This window comes from Mesoplodon mirus, assembly GCF_964341445.2.
Source record: "Mesoplodon mirus genome assembly, chromosome: 11".
Lineage (NCBI taxonomy): Eukaryota > Metazoa > Chordata > Mammalia > Artiodactyla > Ziphiidae > Mesoplodon > Mesoplodon mirus.
In genome coordinates this window covers 97,124,947-97,139,926 of record NC_138987.1, presented here as the reverse complement: position 1 = coordinate 97,139,926, position 14,980 = coordinate 97,124,947, and the positions used below count along the sequence as shown (strand labels likewise).

General features: G+C 49.7%; 1 protein-coding gene across 5 annotated transcripts in view; it reads right to left on the bottom strand.

The window, feature by feature from the left end:
- The window catches only part of VWF (von Willebrand factor), a 195,967-nt gene that overhangs the window by 123,984 nt on the left and 57,003 nt on the right, over window positions 1-14,980 (bottom strand). For 2 of the 5 annotated variants that reach the window (XM_082636932.1, XM_082636931.1), the window contains exons 5-7: window positions 10,719-10,870; window positions 9,499-9,553; window positions 7,893-8,057 (exon numbers count right to left, since the gene is read on the bottom strand). In XM_082636932.1, coding sequence (XP_082493058.1) covers window positions 7,893-8,057; window positions 9,499-9,553 — 220 coding nt within the window. In that variant the 5' untranslated portion in view covers window positions 10,719-10,870. Of the gene's footprint in view, window positions 1-7,892; window positions 8,058-9,498; window positions 9,620-10,718; window positions 10,873-14,980 lie in introns of those variants that run through there. The other 3 variants (XM_082636933.1, XM_082636935.1, XM_082636934.1) reach the window with 3 other exon arrangements.

Below are 14,980 nucleotides of genomic sequence, written 5' to 3'. Positions count from 1 at the left end.
TATAAAGATAAGATAAGCATGAGTCGAATGCTTTCTAAGGCAGTGAATCAAAGCCACAATGTGGTTATTGGGGACAGGAACTCTGGGATGTGTTATTTAAAATGTTCTCTTAGAAAGGGAACCCTCCTACACTGGTGGTGGGAATGCAAAGTGCTTCAGCCACTGTGGAAAACAGTACGAGGTTCCTCAAAAAACTAAAAATAGAGTTGCCATATGATCCAGTGATCCCACTCCTGAGCATATAACCAGACGAAACTATAATTCAAAAAGATACATGCACCCGTATGTTCATTACAGCACTATTCACAATAGCCAAGATATGGAAGCAACCTAAATGTCCATCAACAGGTGAATGGTATATATATACACAATGAAATACAACTCAGCCATAAAAAAGAGCAAAATCATGCCATTTGCAGAAACATGGATGGACCTAGAGATTATCCTACTAAGCGAAGTAAGAAAGAGAAAGACAAATACCATATGATATCACTTACACGTGGAATCTAAAATACGACACAAATGAGCCTATCTACGAAACAGAAACAGACTCACAGACATAGAGAACAGACTTGTGGTTGCCGGGGGGAGGGAGGGAAGGAAGGATTAGAAGTTTCGGATTAGCAGATGCAAACTGGTATATATAGAATGGATAAATAGCAAGGTCCTACTATAGAGCACAGGGAACTATATTCAATATCCTATGATAAACCATAATGGAAAAGAATATGAAAAGGAATACATATACATCTATAACTGAGTCAATTGGCTATACAGCAGAAGTTAACACAACATTGTAAATCAACTATACTTTGGTAAAACTTCAAAAAGAATAAATAAAATGGAGATTTGTGCGTCTCTCTTCACTGTACGGAATTTGCTTCTCTGGGAGAGGTTTAGAGATACCAAGGTAAAATGCCTCACTCCAGGGCTTCCCTGGTGGTGCAGTGGTTGGGAGTCCGCCTGCCAATGCAGGGGACACGGGTTCGTGCCCCAGTCCGGGAAGATCCCACATGCTGCGGAGCAGCTGGGCCTGTGAGCCATGGCCGCTGAGCCTGCGCGTCCGGAGCCTGTGCTCTGCAACGGGAGAGGCCACAACAGTGAGAGGCCCACGTACAGCAACCAAAAAAAAAAAAAAAAAGCCTCACTCCATGCGGCGAACTTACTAAGGACATAGATGTTGCCATTAGAGATGTCTGAATAGCCAAACATGTGATCAAATGGTCTCTGACGTTGCCGTTGTGAGGGGCAAATGCAGAGGCAAGGGTGACGGCGGTTGACATGAAAGCGGGAAAACAGGAAGAGACATTTCTGCAGCTTAATGAAGACCTAACAACCCCACTGCTTGTCCGGAGAACAGGTTCCTGTGCTAGGCTATTGGTTTTCAAAGATAACTGAGTGGCCACAGGAGATGAAGGATCCAGAAGGAACAGTGTGGTCTGCGTCTCAAGCCTTTGAGACTGAGAAGTTGATGGAAATAGGGAAGATGAGGGCAGCCGGTGAAGATAGAGATGGAAGATGCTGGAGAAACAGGGGTCAAAGTTGGGAGTGCCACGCCTTCATGCTCCTGTAGAAATGGGACGGGGACCCAGGTGGAAAGGTTAAGCTTGGAAATGAGGACATGTGCCTGCTCCTGGAAGGGTCAGGGGACTGTAGCTCCAGCTCCTCAGCAAAAGAGAAGGCAAGGGGTGGTGCAGTGGTTGAGAATCCGTCTGCCAAGGCAGGGGACACGGGTTCGAACCCTGGTCCGGGAGGATCCCACATGCCGCGGAGCAACTAAGCCCGTGCTCCACAACTACTGAGACTGCACTCTAGAGCCCGCGAGCCACAACTACTGAGCCTGTGTGCCACAACTACTGAGGCCCATGCACCTAGAGCCCGTGCTCCCCAACAAGAGAAGCCACCGCAATGAGAAGCCCGCGCACCACAATGAAGAGTAGCCCCTGCTCGCCGCAACTAGAGAAAGCCCGTGCGCAGCAACGAAGACCCAACACAGCCAAAAATAAATTTAATAAATTTTAAAAAAAAGAGAGAGAAGGCAAGAATGTCCATGGAACCAAGTGCAGGAGGCTTGGAAGGTCTGTCGACGTGACGTGCAGCTGCCACGGCTGGGGCCACTGATAAAGCGAGCTAAGAAGGGTGGTCTCAGGACAGCCCAGCAGAGGTCTGGAAGGAGGTGTCCTCCAACCAGGGCTTGTGCTGGACCCAGGCTGCTGGAGGACAGAGACACCTGGTACACACACACACACACACACACACACACACACACACACACACCCAGAACCAACCAGAATGAGCCAGAAAATAGACTTGTTTCTGGTAAGATTTCAGTGAGGGCCGTGGCATGTAACTAACAAGCCCATTCTAAGAATAGAGTTGAATGATATACTGTCGGTAGCTCAGGGGCCACCAGGAAAGGCCCACAGACCACCCACAGCCCACAAGCCACAATCTGCTGGGCTCCAGACCAACGTTGGCAGGGGTTAAAGGAGATGCCAACCACGGGGAAGGGTTTTGTCCTGTCCCACTGAGGAGTCTTGTCCAAACTGCATTTTCACTTCCAACAGTTTGTGTAGCAAGCAAATCTTTCAAATCTTTCAAAAGAACAGACTTTCTGACAGCAAGAAATTAGCCGAAGAAAAACAAAGATAAGTGATAGGACAAATAAACTCAAATGTTAATGGCAGAGTCTGAGTGGTGGGTATAGGGGTGTTCGTTGTCCTATTCTTTCAACTTTTCCGTATGTTTGAAATTTTCCATAATAAAATGCTGGAAAACGCAAACAAGTGGGAGAGCCCGGCAACAGCCTTCAGTTTGCGGTCCCTCCCAGGAGCCTTCCCGGCCCCTCGACATTCACAGTGGGCCAAAGACTGAATCCCTTCCCGGCCTCTGCTGGGGCTCACCCTGACCACCACACCCCAGCCTGGAGGGAGCCCCATTCACCACCTGCCTGCTGGCAGAGGTACAATGAGCACAAGAGGTTGGGGTCTCCTCCCGGCCACAGAGCCCCCCTCCGCCTCACCAGTACAATTCCTATCCATCCCCAGTCTCAAGAGGGCTGGAGGGTTCTGCACCTGCTTCACTAGGTAACTCAGCCAGTACATCACCTTGAGCTAGAGGCATCTCCCTCCTGGGAACAGGAGAGGAACCCTGGGCACCTCTCCTCAAAGATGCTCCCTCCCCATCGTGGGGATTCAGAGGGGTGCCTGAGAGAGCTAGGCAGCCAGCCAGGGGAGGGGCAGGAGGTGGGGGGGGTGTTTGCTGGAGAGTGGATGGGGAACACTGCCTGCAATCAGGCAGCTTGGCGTGAGCCACCATCCTGAAGCTGCTTTCAAGGCTTTCAAGGATGTAAGATCACCTCAACAGTCACTTGTTCCATGGGAAGCAGGGCTGAACAGGTGCCATGGGGAAGGCGAGAGGTCACTGCCACAATGAAGGAAGGGCCTGAAGGCTGGGCCAGCCAAGACTCCAGCAGGAAGTCAATCAAAAGGGCACCAGGAGAACGTGACAGAGCCCCGAGCCTCCCACTGTTGGGGTGCATGGGAGCTCCCATCTTTTCCAGGTAAAAGGTGATACAGCCTGACTCCACAGCCCGTGGGACCTGGGTCCACCAGGCAGCTGACACTCGGTGTCACCTGCCCATCGTCACACAGCTGGTGAGTGATGACAGGACTGGGACTTGGACCGGGGGCTGGTTTAAGCATTTGAAGGGTGGGCTCTGCGTGGCCCCAGGGGCGATGGCATCTGGAAGCTGAGGAGCCTTCCAGGGGCACCCAGAGCCCAGCACTGCGTACGGCAGCGGCCCGTTGGTGGAGGTGGGGGTAGAGGTGCTGGGATTGGGACCCTCGGTGAGGACAGAGCTGCAGGACCCTGCGGAATTCCACACCCAAGGCAGGGGCAGCAAGGGGAGGTTTGGAAGGAGACTTCAGAAAAGCAAACCGTGGCAGCATGAAGGAGCTTGGAGGCCATCTAAACAAGTGGCTTTGAAACGTTTTTGCTCACATATATCCAGACAAAACTATCATTCAGAAAGATACATGCACCCCTAGATTCATACCAGCACTATTCACAATAGCCAAGACATGGAAGCAACCTAAATGTCCACCGACAGATGGAGGGATAAAGAATATGTGGCACATATATATAATGGAATATTACTCAGCCATCAAAAAAGAATAAAATAATGCCATTTGCAGCAACATGGATGGACCTAGAGATTATCCTACTAAGCGAAGTAAGTCAGAAAGAGAAAGACAAATACCATACGATATCGCTTATACATGGAATCTAAAATACAACACAAATGAACCTACCTAAGAAATAGAAACAGACTCCCAGAAATAGAGAACAGACTTGTGGTGGCCGAGGTCGGGGGAGGGAAAGATTGGGAGTTTGGGGTTAGTAGATGCAAACTATTAAATAGAGAGTGGCTAAACAACAAGGTCCTATACTGTAGAGCACAGGGAACTATATGCAATGCACTGTGATAAACTATAATGGAAAAGAATATATAACAGTCACTTTGCTGAACAGCAGTAATTAACACAACACTGTAATTTAACTATACTTCAATAAAAAATAAAATTTTAAAAAAGAACATTTTTGCCCAGCAAGATACTTTTTTGTTGTGGTGGCCACTCTGTGCACATAGGATAATTAGCAGTACCCCTGGCTTCTACCTATCAGATGACACTAGCCTCCACCCCACCCCCCAAGTTGTGACCATCTAAAATGTCTCTAGACACGACCAAATGTCCTCTGGAGGAAAAAAAATCACCCTGGTTGAGAACTATTGGTTTACACCGCTAACACGGGCAGAGCCCACATCAGGGCCACTCCTGTGATTCTGATGCAGGTGATCCTCGTCCAAAAGCTGCACAACAGCGATCTGGTGTGACCTGGCCACATACTGACGGGGAGGCAGAGGCTCATGCTGGGGAGCTCACGCAGAACCTTGCCGGTTGTCCGTGGCTCTCTCGGGGCTGCTTTGGGAGCCACATCCCGCAGGGTGGCTCAGGGGCCACCAGAACTCCCAAGGTCCCTCCCGGGTCCCCGTGCTGGCTGGCTAGGAGCCTTGCCCTGGGACCCTGGATGGAGCCTGCCGGACCGGGAGCCAACATCAGGGCAAGGGGCCTCGCCTTGGCACCAGGTGGCCCTTGATGCTCGGACACAAACACTTTACCCAGGATGTGAACAAGGGTCACAGGAGAGGAACGGGAATTTGCCATTTAGAAGAGAGGAAACAGGATGTCATAGCAGAACAATAGAGCAGAGACGTGTGGGAGGGCACAGCCGTGCCTGCAGGATGGAACGGCAGCGTCCAGGGGTGCTGGGCCCCTTGGCACCTCCGGCCCCCGGAGCAGCAGTGCCGGCCCACCCCGCCGGGCTCAGCTCCTCAGATTATCCCTCTCCTGCCAATACCCCACCCCCACCCCTAAAAACAGAAGAAGCAGCCGCCCATGCTCTCTGATGTTAGCAGCTGATTTTGGGTGGGAATTAAACCAATCTACATTGAAATGGGATTGATCTACAGCCTGACTTAAGCCAACTACCTGCCAGAAAACTGACACTTGACAAGAGCAAATTGTTTTAAGAAAAGGAGGACGCTGAGGGGGTGTCCCACAGAGATGCTCTGACCTAGAGAGCCCTCCATTCCTCCTTGGTCCCCGAAACCCAGAGAAGGATGGCCAGAGAGGCCGGACTTCTGACACCGACCCGCGTGGATGTGAGGAACAGGGGTCAGCGTTACCCTGACTTTGATAGACATGCCCCCAAGTGCCCACAGTACATCTGCGACAACGTGGATGGACCTTGGAGGCGTTGTGCTAAGTGAAATAAGACAAAGAGAGACAAATACGGTACGATCTCACATGTGGACTCTTAAAAAGCAAGCAGAACAAATGCACTGTGACTTTTAAGATGGAGGAATCCACTGAAATAAACATTGGGACCACCTGAGGAGGAAGGACCTGGGGCCTTCAGCTCCCCAGGGAAGGTGAGGGGATGCCTTTTCTCTCCATTGCTGCTCTGAAGCAAGACGGGTCCCCAGAGTTCAGAGTTCAGGATGACTTCCTCAATTCATCATGCCCTAGGGATGTCTCTGTTCCTTTTCATCACCCGCCTGGTTACCACGGCCAAGGCCACCCTGCATCCCGCTTCTCTCCCTTTCAGAAGCATCTTGGCAAAGAACCAGCTTCTGCTGAGGCTCTACGCTAGCCCCTCGTTGCCTGCTGAATCAAGAAACAAACTCCCCCATCAGACAGCAAGACCTGGCCCCATCAGCCTGCCCCCATGACCCAGTCTTGCACTCCACTATTCCCCAGGCCTGTGCTTCTCAAACTTGGGGCCCCAAACCAGCAGCAGCAGCTGGGAACTTGTTAAGAATGAACATTTCAGGCCCCACTACAGACCCACTGACTTAGAAACCTTGGGTGGGGTGGGAGGGATGGGGGACCCCAGCAATCTGTTTTAACCAGCCTCCAGGTGAGCCTCATGCACGCTGGAAACAGGGAACCACGGCTCCCAGCACAAGGACCTCCCCACTAGGCTGCACGGCCCCAACAGTAACACCCCAAGAGCCCTATAGCCTGCATCTCATGTGAGGGTCTGGGTGTTGACCAAGATGCTCTCCTTGACCAATTCTCCGTAACCAAACCTGAGTCAGGCTCCTCTGAGCCCTCTCCTCGGTTAGGTGCCCCCATGGACTCTGTCCTTGGCCTGCTTAGTCCAGTTTTAGCAAGGATCCTGCTGGGTCAGTTTAGCGAAAATCCCCTACCCTCAGTATCTGATCATATTCCTTGTAACCCACCCTGGACATCGTATCACCCTGGCCTCCCTTCAGCTAGAATCCTGTCAAGTTGGTTTAGCCAGAATGCCCCCTGACTCCTGATGTTTCCTCTTAGTCGTTTTCCACCAGCAACCCACACTCGGCTCCCTGACTATAAATCCCCACTCGTCTGTGTTATATTTGGAGTGGAGCCCATCTTTTTCCTCTACTGCAAAAGCTCCATTGCACTGGTCCCTCCTGAGTAAAGTTTTCCTCACTCTCCTTGTTTGCCACGAAAAATTCTGCTGTAACAGTGTAGGTCTGTCCGTTGCCATCTCCCCCTCCACACGCCCCGCCCCGCCAAGGCTAAGGACTCCGCCTTTGCTGGGTTTTGCTGCATCCCTCACTCATGCACCACACACATCTCGTTAACTGTTCACCAAACCACAGTGTTCCATCACTGCCTCCAGCCCCACTCCCAGCCTTGGAAAGTGCCCTCTCTCCTTAACACAGAAGAAAGGTCCTTCGTCCTGACAAGCCCAGGATCAAAGCTCTTCCTTTATTATCCGTCAGCCCTTGGGAGGATCGTGCAACCGCCTTGGGCTTCAGTTCTTCATGTGTGAAGGGGGGTGACGGTACCTGCCCCTACATCGCAGAGCTGCTGCACGGGGGCAGAGATAACACGGGCATGATACCAGCACTTTGCCAGGAACACAGGGGGTGCTCAACATCAGCTGATACTCTGAATTCCAGCAAGAGCATGCAACCTTCCTTCCCTTTTCTACAGGCTTTTGCTATTAAAAACCACCTTCTGGGTCATGAATTCTCTCGATGCTTCAGGGCTTCCAGAGCATTGCCTGGACCCAGAGCAACAGACTCAACCACTGGAGAAGCACGGAGACTCTCTCCATCCACCAGGCTCCCACGGGTAGAGGCCCAGGGAGAAGCCGAGGGAATCCCCACGTCGTGGAGAGGCCGTTCCCCACCATGCTCTCCGCTCAGGCACTGTCCTAAGAGTAGGAAATCCCAACCCGCAATCCCCAAGGCCCTCACCTGCCAGGGCTGAGCTATGCTGTCCCCACTCCCCACCCACCTCTGAGTTCCTCATCCCAGGGCCCGGACTCACCTATGAGAGAGAAGGAGTGTGTCTGGCAGTCCCCCGCCAGGAGATAACTACAGCTTCCCTCAAAGCTGTACATGCTCTCATCAAAGGTGTTGACGGAGTCACCTCCGAAGAGGCTGCATCGGGCCATCGACGACCTGCCAAGAGTGCCTTCTCCACAAAGGGCCCCTGGAGGGAAAGGCCACACGTGAGCGTAGCTGGTACCACCAGCCCAAACCACTGCAGCCTGGTAGAAACGAGGCTGCGTCTGTTAGAAATTAGGCTCCGGGGAAGAACTTGCCATCCTCAGTGACAATAAAGCTGTTGTTTTCAGCACCAAAATATGACCCAGGACTCAGCAATAAGGGAGGAACGGTTTTTCAGGAAACCTATTCATTTTAATGACATATATTCACTGATTTTTAAATGTACTGCGTGCTCATTAGAGAGAATTTGGAGACTATGGAAGAATAACAAAAAGAAATTAAAATCATCTGTAACCAACATGCAGCAATAACTAGAGTTAACGTTTTAGCGTTTATCTTTTATTTCTATTTTACTGTGTATATACAGATTTTTTGCAAATTTGTCAGCATGCTGAGCAAACTGTTTATCACCTGTTTATTTCTCAATATATTGTAAAGAATTTATCATGCCGTACTTCCAAAACATTTTTGGTGGCTGCATTATCTTTTGCATCTAAATGGATTTGGTACAGATTCTAGCATTTTCCAGTTTTCTGATATGTACATAGATTGTAATGAGCATCCTTCTACATTCATCTACTGGTATATCTTGAATATATTGAATTCTAAACAGATCAACCTGTGTGCCTGACACATAGAATCTGTGAAGTATTGACTCCTGCAGGGTCATACGCTATCTCCTGCCACTCTCACACTGTGTGTATGTGTGTGTGTGTGTGTGTGCTGGCAGGTGGAAACCACAGCTGTCCATCTCTAAGTTTTCTGGATCCCCTGGCACAGAACACACCTAGTAGAAAGATGCAGAGGGTATGACGAATGTACATTCTGCCCGACTAACCCGTGAGCAGCAGGCTGGATGCTGCTGGCCTAGTCATCTAAATGGAGACTCAGGATCAGAAAAGGGTCCCCCTTGCCTTGCACAGACTCAGCCTCTCAGTGAGGGAAGCAGGGCAGTGCTGTACAGTGAAGGAGAGCTGGCCTCGGATTTGGGTTCTGTGTGACTTTGGAGCAGTCATTTCAGTCTCTTCATCGGTACTATCAGATGTACACCTGTACAGCTAGATGAGCTCCACAATCCATTCCAAAGCTAATAATCTGCCCAAGTCTTGGATTCCTTCCTCCCCATCCTCCATCCCCAGCATACAGGACTGTTCTGTGTGGCCCTGGTGCTTCTTAGTTCCCTAACTGGAGAAGACATTTACAGGCACCGGGTCCTTGAGAAACACAAGTCCAGGGCAGTGGGCTCTGCAAACCTTCATAAGAGGAATTAACCGGGGAGCCAGTGACTCCGGCAGCCCCGGCATGAGCCGAACGTGGGGCTGGGCACACAGGTGGGCTCCAGACACACCTGCTGGTCCCTGGCAGGGAGGGGTTCCCAATGGCCCTGAGGCAGCAGTGAAGAGTGGCAGCCCCTTTGTACCTACCTGGCAAGGTGAGGGCCAGAGCAAGCAGCAACCTCGTGAGCCTGGCAGGGATCATCTGCGGAGAAGCAGGAGAGTTGAGCTCGCGATCACTGGCCACACAGGTGGCTGCTGCTATGTGCTCCTGGCCATGCATGAAGTAGGGAGAATTTTTTTCAAGCAAGAGAAGAGAATCACTCTCATTTGCCCCTTAAACATGGACTGCTGGTCCCCAAAAAAGCCTGTGGCCAGGCCCAAGAGTAACAATCACTGTGATCCAGGACCCCAGGCATCCTTCCCCAAACAGCGGTCCCTGCTGCACACAGAGAGGAAAGCCCTGCCTTGGCCTCCACATGCCCCCAGGTGTCATCCCCTGAGCTCCCGTGGCCGCTCAGAGCCGGGGGCACCTCATTCCCTCCTGCTCTGCATCCTTTCACGCTCGGCAGCAAACTGGGGAGTAGGAACTGTCTTGCTTCTTCTCCTACCACAGGCACCAGGCTTTGAGAACACTCAGGAGCCAGGCTTTCTGGTCAATCACCCACAATGTACACCAACTCCTCTCTCATCCCCATCCCAGCACCTAGCACAGTGCCCAGCACCCAGGAGGTGTTCAGGCAACATTTGCTGAGTTGATCTGATAAATAGACAGGAGTCCAGCAGCCCTGGGTGGTGGGCAAGGTTCCCTGTGGTGTGGCCGCCCCAGAAAAGGACAACTGACCCTGGCTGGCACAGAATACCCCGAGTCACTTAGGGTCCCGGCCACAGCTCCCTCCTCTGGAAAAGCTGCAAAATTAAGTGCAGAGTCTGTCACCTGAGATTCCCTGGGGGTGGGGAGCTCCTTTACCACCCACTGCCCCATCCAGCCAAACAAGGGAGAGGTAAACCCCATCCATGATGTATCTGTGGAAGGAACACTCTAATGTCTACTATGGCCAAGGCTTGGTCTTGGAGCAGGTGCCCAACACACAGGTACATCAGGCTGCTTCCAGAAGGTACCCAGAGGTGAGGGCAGAGCTCATTCCTGTCCCATCTGGTCAAGTATTACAAGCAGTAAAGCCCAGGCAGGAGCGTAAGCAGCCACAGGACCCCCAGAGGCAAGTGGAGGAGGTAGCATTAGAGGGTCCCTGGCTGTGAATCACCCTCCAAGCTAGTCCAGGGATGGAGAACCCCAGCTCCCCAGGGGTGAGGATCAGTCCTGCATCTTCCTCCCACTATGAGCCAGCCCTCTTCCCCAAAGACCATACCTTCCCCTGCAAATGGGGACTGCAGGTGACCCCAAGGTCCTTCGGGAAACTCAGCCTCTGCAGTGGTGCCACCAGACCTAGGCCATGCTCTCCAGGACCTTCTGTGGCTTGGCACTGTCTTGCTGGTGAGTGACCCCCGTGCTGTGGACACCCTGGGCCGAGGGGAGATAAAGCCCAAGCTGTGACGTCCGTCAGCCCCCCCTTTCCCACCACAATAGCTGTGAGCTGCCACCACAGGGGATAGGCCTCCTCCTAATGACCGAGAGGAAACAATGAACGGAAATGGCATTAGAAACACCTCCAAGGCGATAAGGCTTTGAACGCTTTGGTGGGAGACTTCCTAGCAGCTGCCCTAAGGAGCTGCCTGGCCCTCCTGGCACCCCTACACAGTCACGGGTGCCCCTCAGACACTGCCCCACAGACGGCAATACCAGGAAGGCTGGCTGTCCGGGGCAGGCCAGCGCAGGCCAGGGAAGAATCCAGACTGGAGCAACTGAGCTTTTGGATCCGGTTTCCAGGGCCAGATTCCAGGGAAGTCTGGAAAAACACCTCAACCTGAGCCAATTTAGCAGCCGTGTTTAGAGGAAGGAGAGAGCTGATGCTTCCTGTCCCGCTAGGTGTGAGTAATCCGGTTCCAGCCCCGATGGGAACCGTCGGTGTGGGTCCTGGCCAGAGAATGGACAAGTTAAAGATGAGGGGCCTGGTCACTATTCCAGGCCCTTCTGAAATGATGGCTGGGCCGTCAGCTGCTAGTACTCTTCCCGGAGACACTTCCAACCACCTCTGCTGCCTTGACTCCTCCCTGACCTTACACACACACATACACACCACACACCATATACACAACACACACACATACCATACACACACCACACATCACATACACATACCACAAAAATACACACCACACACACCAATCTTTCTTCCCAACCTCTAATTCCCTGGAGTCTAATTCTCAATCATCTGCTAAACTAATTCTTGATAAAAGAGGTAGCCAATAAAACAGAGGAGGATGGGGACTCTCATGCTGGGACCCCAGGCTCTGTGACAGGCAGCCTAAGACACATCTCGGTGAGGAAGCCCACACTGCTGCTTCTCATGTCATGGCACCAGCCCCAAGAGTCTGGGAAACCTTTTGTCCCCAACCTCCCCCTCCCCATGCACACCCCTCACACCCCACCACTCCCTTTACTGCCCCAGGAGAGGAAGATGTTCCCAAGAAATAAGTGGCAGAAGAGGCAGAATTAGCATGATATAGCAGAAAAGCCACTTAAGGATTTCCATTTCCAACTTTTCTTTTTACTAGATAACCTGAAAATCCGCCCACTACAAAACATTTCGAAATGCTGTGTTAAATACAACAAATGTTCTTTTTCTTTTTTTAATATTTATTTATTTGGCTGTGACGGATCTTAGTTGCGGCACCCAGGATCTTTAGTTGCAGCACATGGGCTCTTTTAGTTGCAGCATGTGCCTCTTAGTGGCAGCATGTGGGATCTAGTTCCCCGACCAGGGATCAAACCTGGGCCCCCTGCACTGGGAGCACAGAGTCTTAGACACTGGACCACCAGGGAAGTCCCAACAAATGTTCTTTAAAAGCACAGCTAGGACTTCCCTGATGGCGCAGTGGTTAAGAATCCACCTGCCAATGCAGGGGACACGGGTTCAAGCCCTGGTCCGGGAAGATCCCACATGCCGCGGAGCAACTAAGCCCGTGTGCCACAACTACTGAGCCTGTGCTCTAGAGCCCGTGAGCCACAACTACTGAAGCCTGCATGCCTAGAGCCTGCGCTCCACAACACGAGAAGCCACCACAGTGAGAAGCCTGCGCACTGCGATGAAGAGTAGCCCCTGCTCGCTGCAACTAGAGAAAGCCCACGCACAGCAACAAAGAACCAATGCAGCCAAAAATAAATAAATAAAATAAATAAATTTAAAAGAAAAAGACAAATGACCCAAATAGAATGGGCAAAAGACTTGAATTGACATTTCTCCAAAGGAGATATACACAAGGGCCAAAAAATACATGAAAAGATGCTCAGCATCATTAGTTATCAGGGACACGTGACTCAAAACCACGAGATACCACTTCACACTTCATTAGGATGGATATAGTAAGAAGCAAAAAGTGTTGGAGAGATTGTGGAATGCTTGAATCCCTTACCTCGTACATTGTTGGTGAGAATGTGAAATGGTGCAATTCTTGTGGAAAATAGTCTGGTGGTCCTTCAATAAGTTAAACATATAATACCATATTACCCAGCAATTCCATTCCTAGGTATATACTCAGAAAAATTAAAAACAGGTGTTTAGGGACTTCCCTGGTGGCACAGTGGTTAAGAAACCGCCTGCCAATGCAGGGGACACAGGTTCAAGCACTAGTCCAGGAAGATCCCACATGCCAAGGAGGAACTCAGCCCATGCGCCACAACTACCGAGCCTGCGCTCTAGAGTCCGTGCTCCACAACCAAAGAAGCCATGGCAATGAGAAGCCCGCGCACCACAACAAAGGGTAGCCCCCACTCGTTGCAACTAGAGAAAGCCTGCACACAGCAACGAAGACCCAACAGAGAAAGAAAAGAAAAGAAAAGAAAAGAAAAGAAAAGAAAAGAAAGAAAGAAAGAAAGAAAGAAAGAAAGAAAGAAAGAAAGAAAGAAAGAAAGAAATCATAGACTAAAGGGCAGGAATTGAAAACAAAAGAATAAGACATCACTAGAAAAGAAGAGGAAGACTTGAAAAAGAACTTTTAGGCAACTATAATCCAATAAAATGTTTTTTTAAAAAGAACTTATAGAAGTGAAAATATATAGTAAATTAATTTTTAAAATTCCGGTACAAACACCAGACATCTCGGAAGAAATATGTGCTGGAAGATAAGAGTTTAGGAAGTTATAAGGAGATGAAAAACGATAGAAGGAAAGGATCCAAAAAGAAGTACTGAGAATACGTCCTTCAACGTAGATTCTCAACCACGCTACCTTAGCTTGAATGCCACTCCCTCCCCCAACCCAAAGCAGGCCCTGAGAATTTTAGTGCAGATAATTTATTTGGGAAAGCAGGAAACACAGGCAGGCAAGTGGAGACATGATATGGGGAAGGGAGAACAGCCAATAAAACGTGTTTATTAAGCCAGCTACCACATGGTCAGCTGAGCTTCATCCATGAGGAAAGTCTAGGAGAAAGGTTAAGACACATGCCACAGAATTATCCCACTCCTGGGTCAAGAAAGCAGAGGTATTTCTAAAATAACCTACACTGGTCCTTAACTGTCAAGGGCTGCTCCTGGGCTCATTAACTCCTCAATACTCTGGGCCTTGAGCACAGAGGTTCAGACCCTGGCAGTCTAAAAGAAGCACAGGAAGGTTAAGGTCAGGGGGATGTGTGAGGGGGTTAACTAGGTAGTTAAATTATCATTCAGAGATTGGGGAAAGTAGAAACATTTTTTCAGAAAACAGGCAGTGTGTTTATTATTAACAGTCCTTTCTGAAAGAACTACTGAAGAAGATACTTCAGGAAGAAGAAAATTAAACCCACAAAGAAAATGCCAGAGGAAAAGATAAAGAAAGAAATTGGTAAACATGGGGGTAAAGAGGAGCAGGCAGTGATTGCATAAAACAATAACAATAATAAGGATAAACTGGAGAGTTAAAAAATAAGATGGAACCAAAATACCAGACAGCAATAGCACCTAGGATGGGGAGGGGGTGATGAGAGTGGAAGTGTAGTAAGGTCCTTGTATTGCTCAGAAGAAAGAAAGAGGTGGTAACTGTAGACTTTGTGGTGGCTAGAATGCACAGTCAAATTCTAAGAGAGGATGCTAAAAGAATAGAATTGAATGTATGTTTTCCAAACCATTGAGGGGTGGAGGGTGGGGAGCTGGAAACAAAGACATCTAGACTCACCCAGGAGAAAACAAAGAAACAGCACCACAAATAATATAAAATAAGATAGCAAAAATCCAAACAATTATAGTCAACAGTAAAAAGAAACAGTTTATCAGGTTGGATGACACACATCTAGCAATGTTCAAGAGCTAGGCCTAAAACATAAAGACACAATACTTCAAGGAAGAAAAAAAAGAAAAGCCAAATGATAACCAAGAGAAAGCTGATTATACTACTATCAGACAAAATAGACCTTAAGAAAAAAAGTCATTATTACAGACAAAGAGGATACAAAGAAGATAAAAAGAGAAATGTACCAGGAAGCTATAATTATGTGCACTTCATAATATCAGCTCAAAATGTATAAAGAAAGAAATT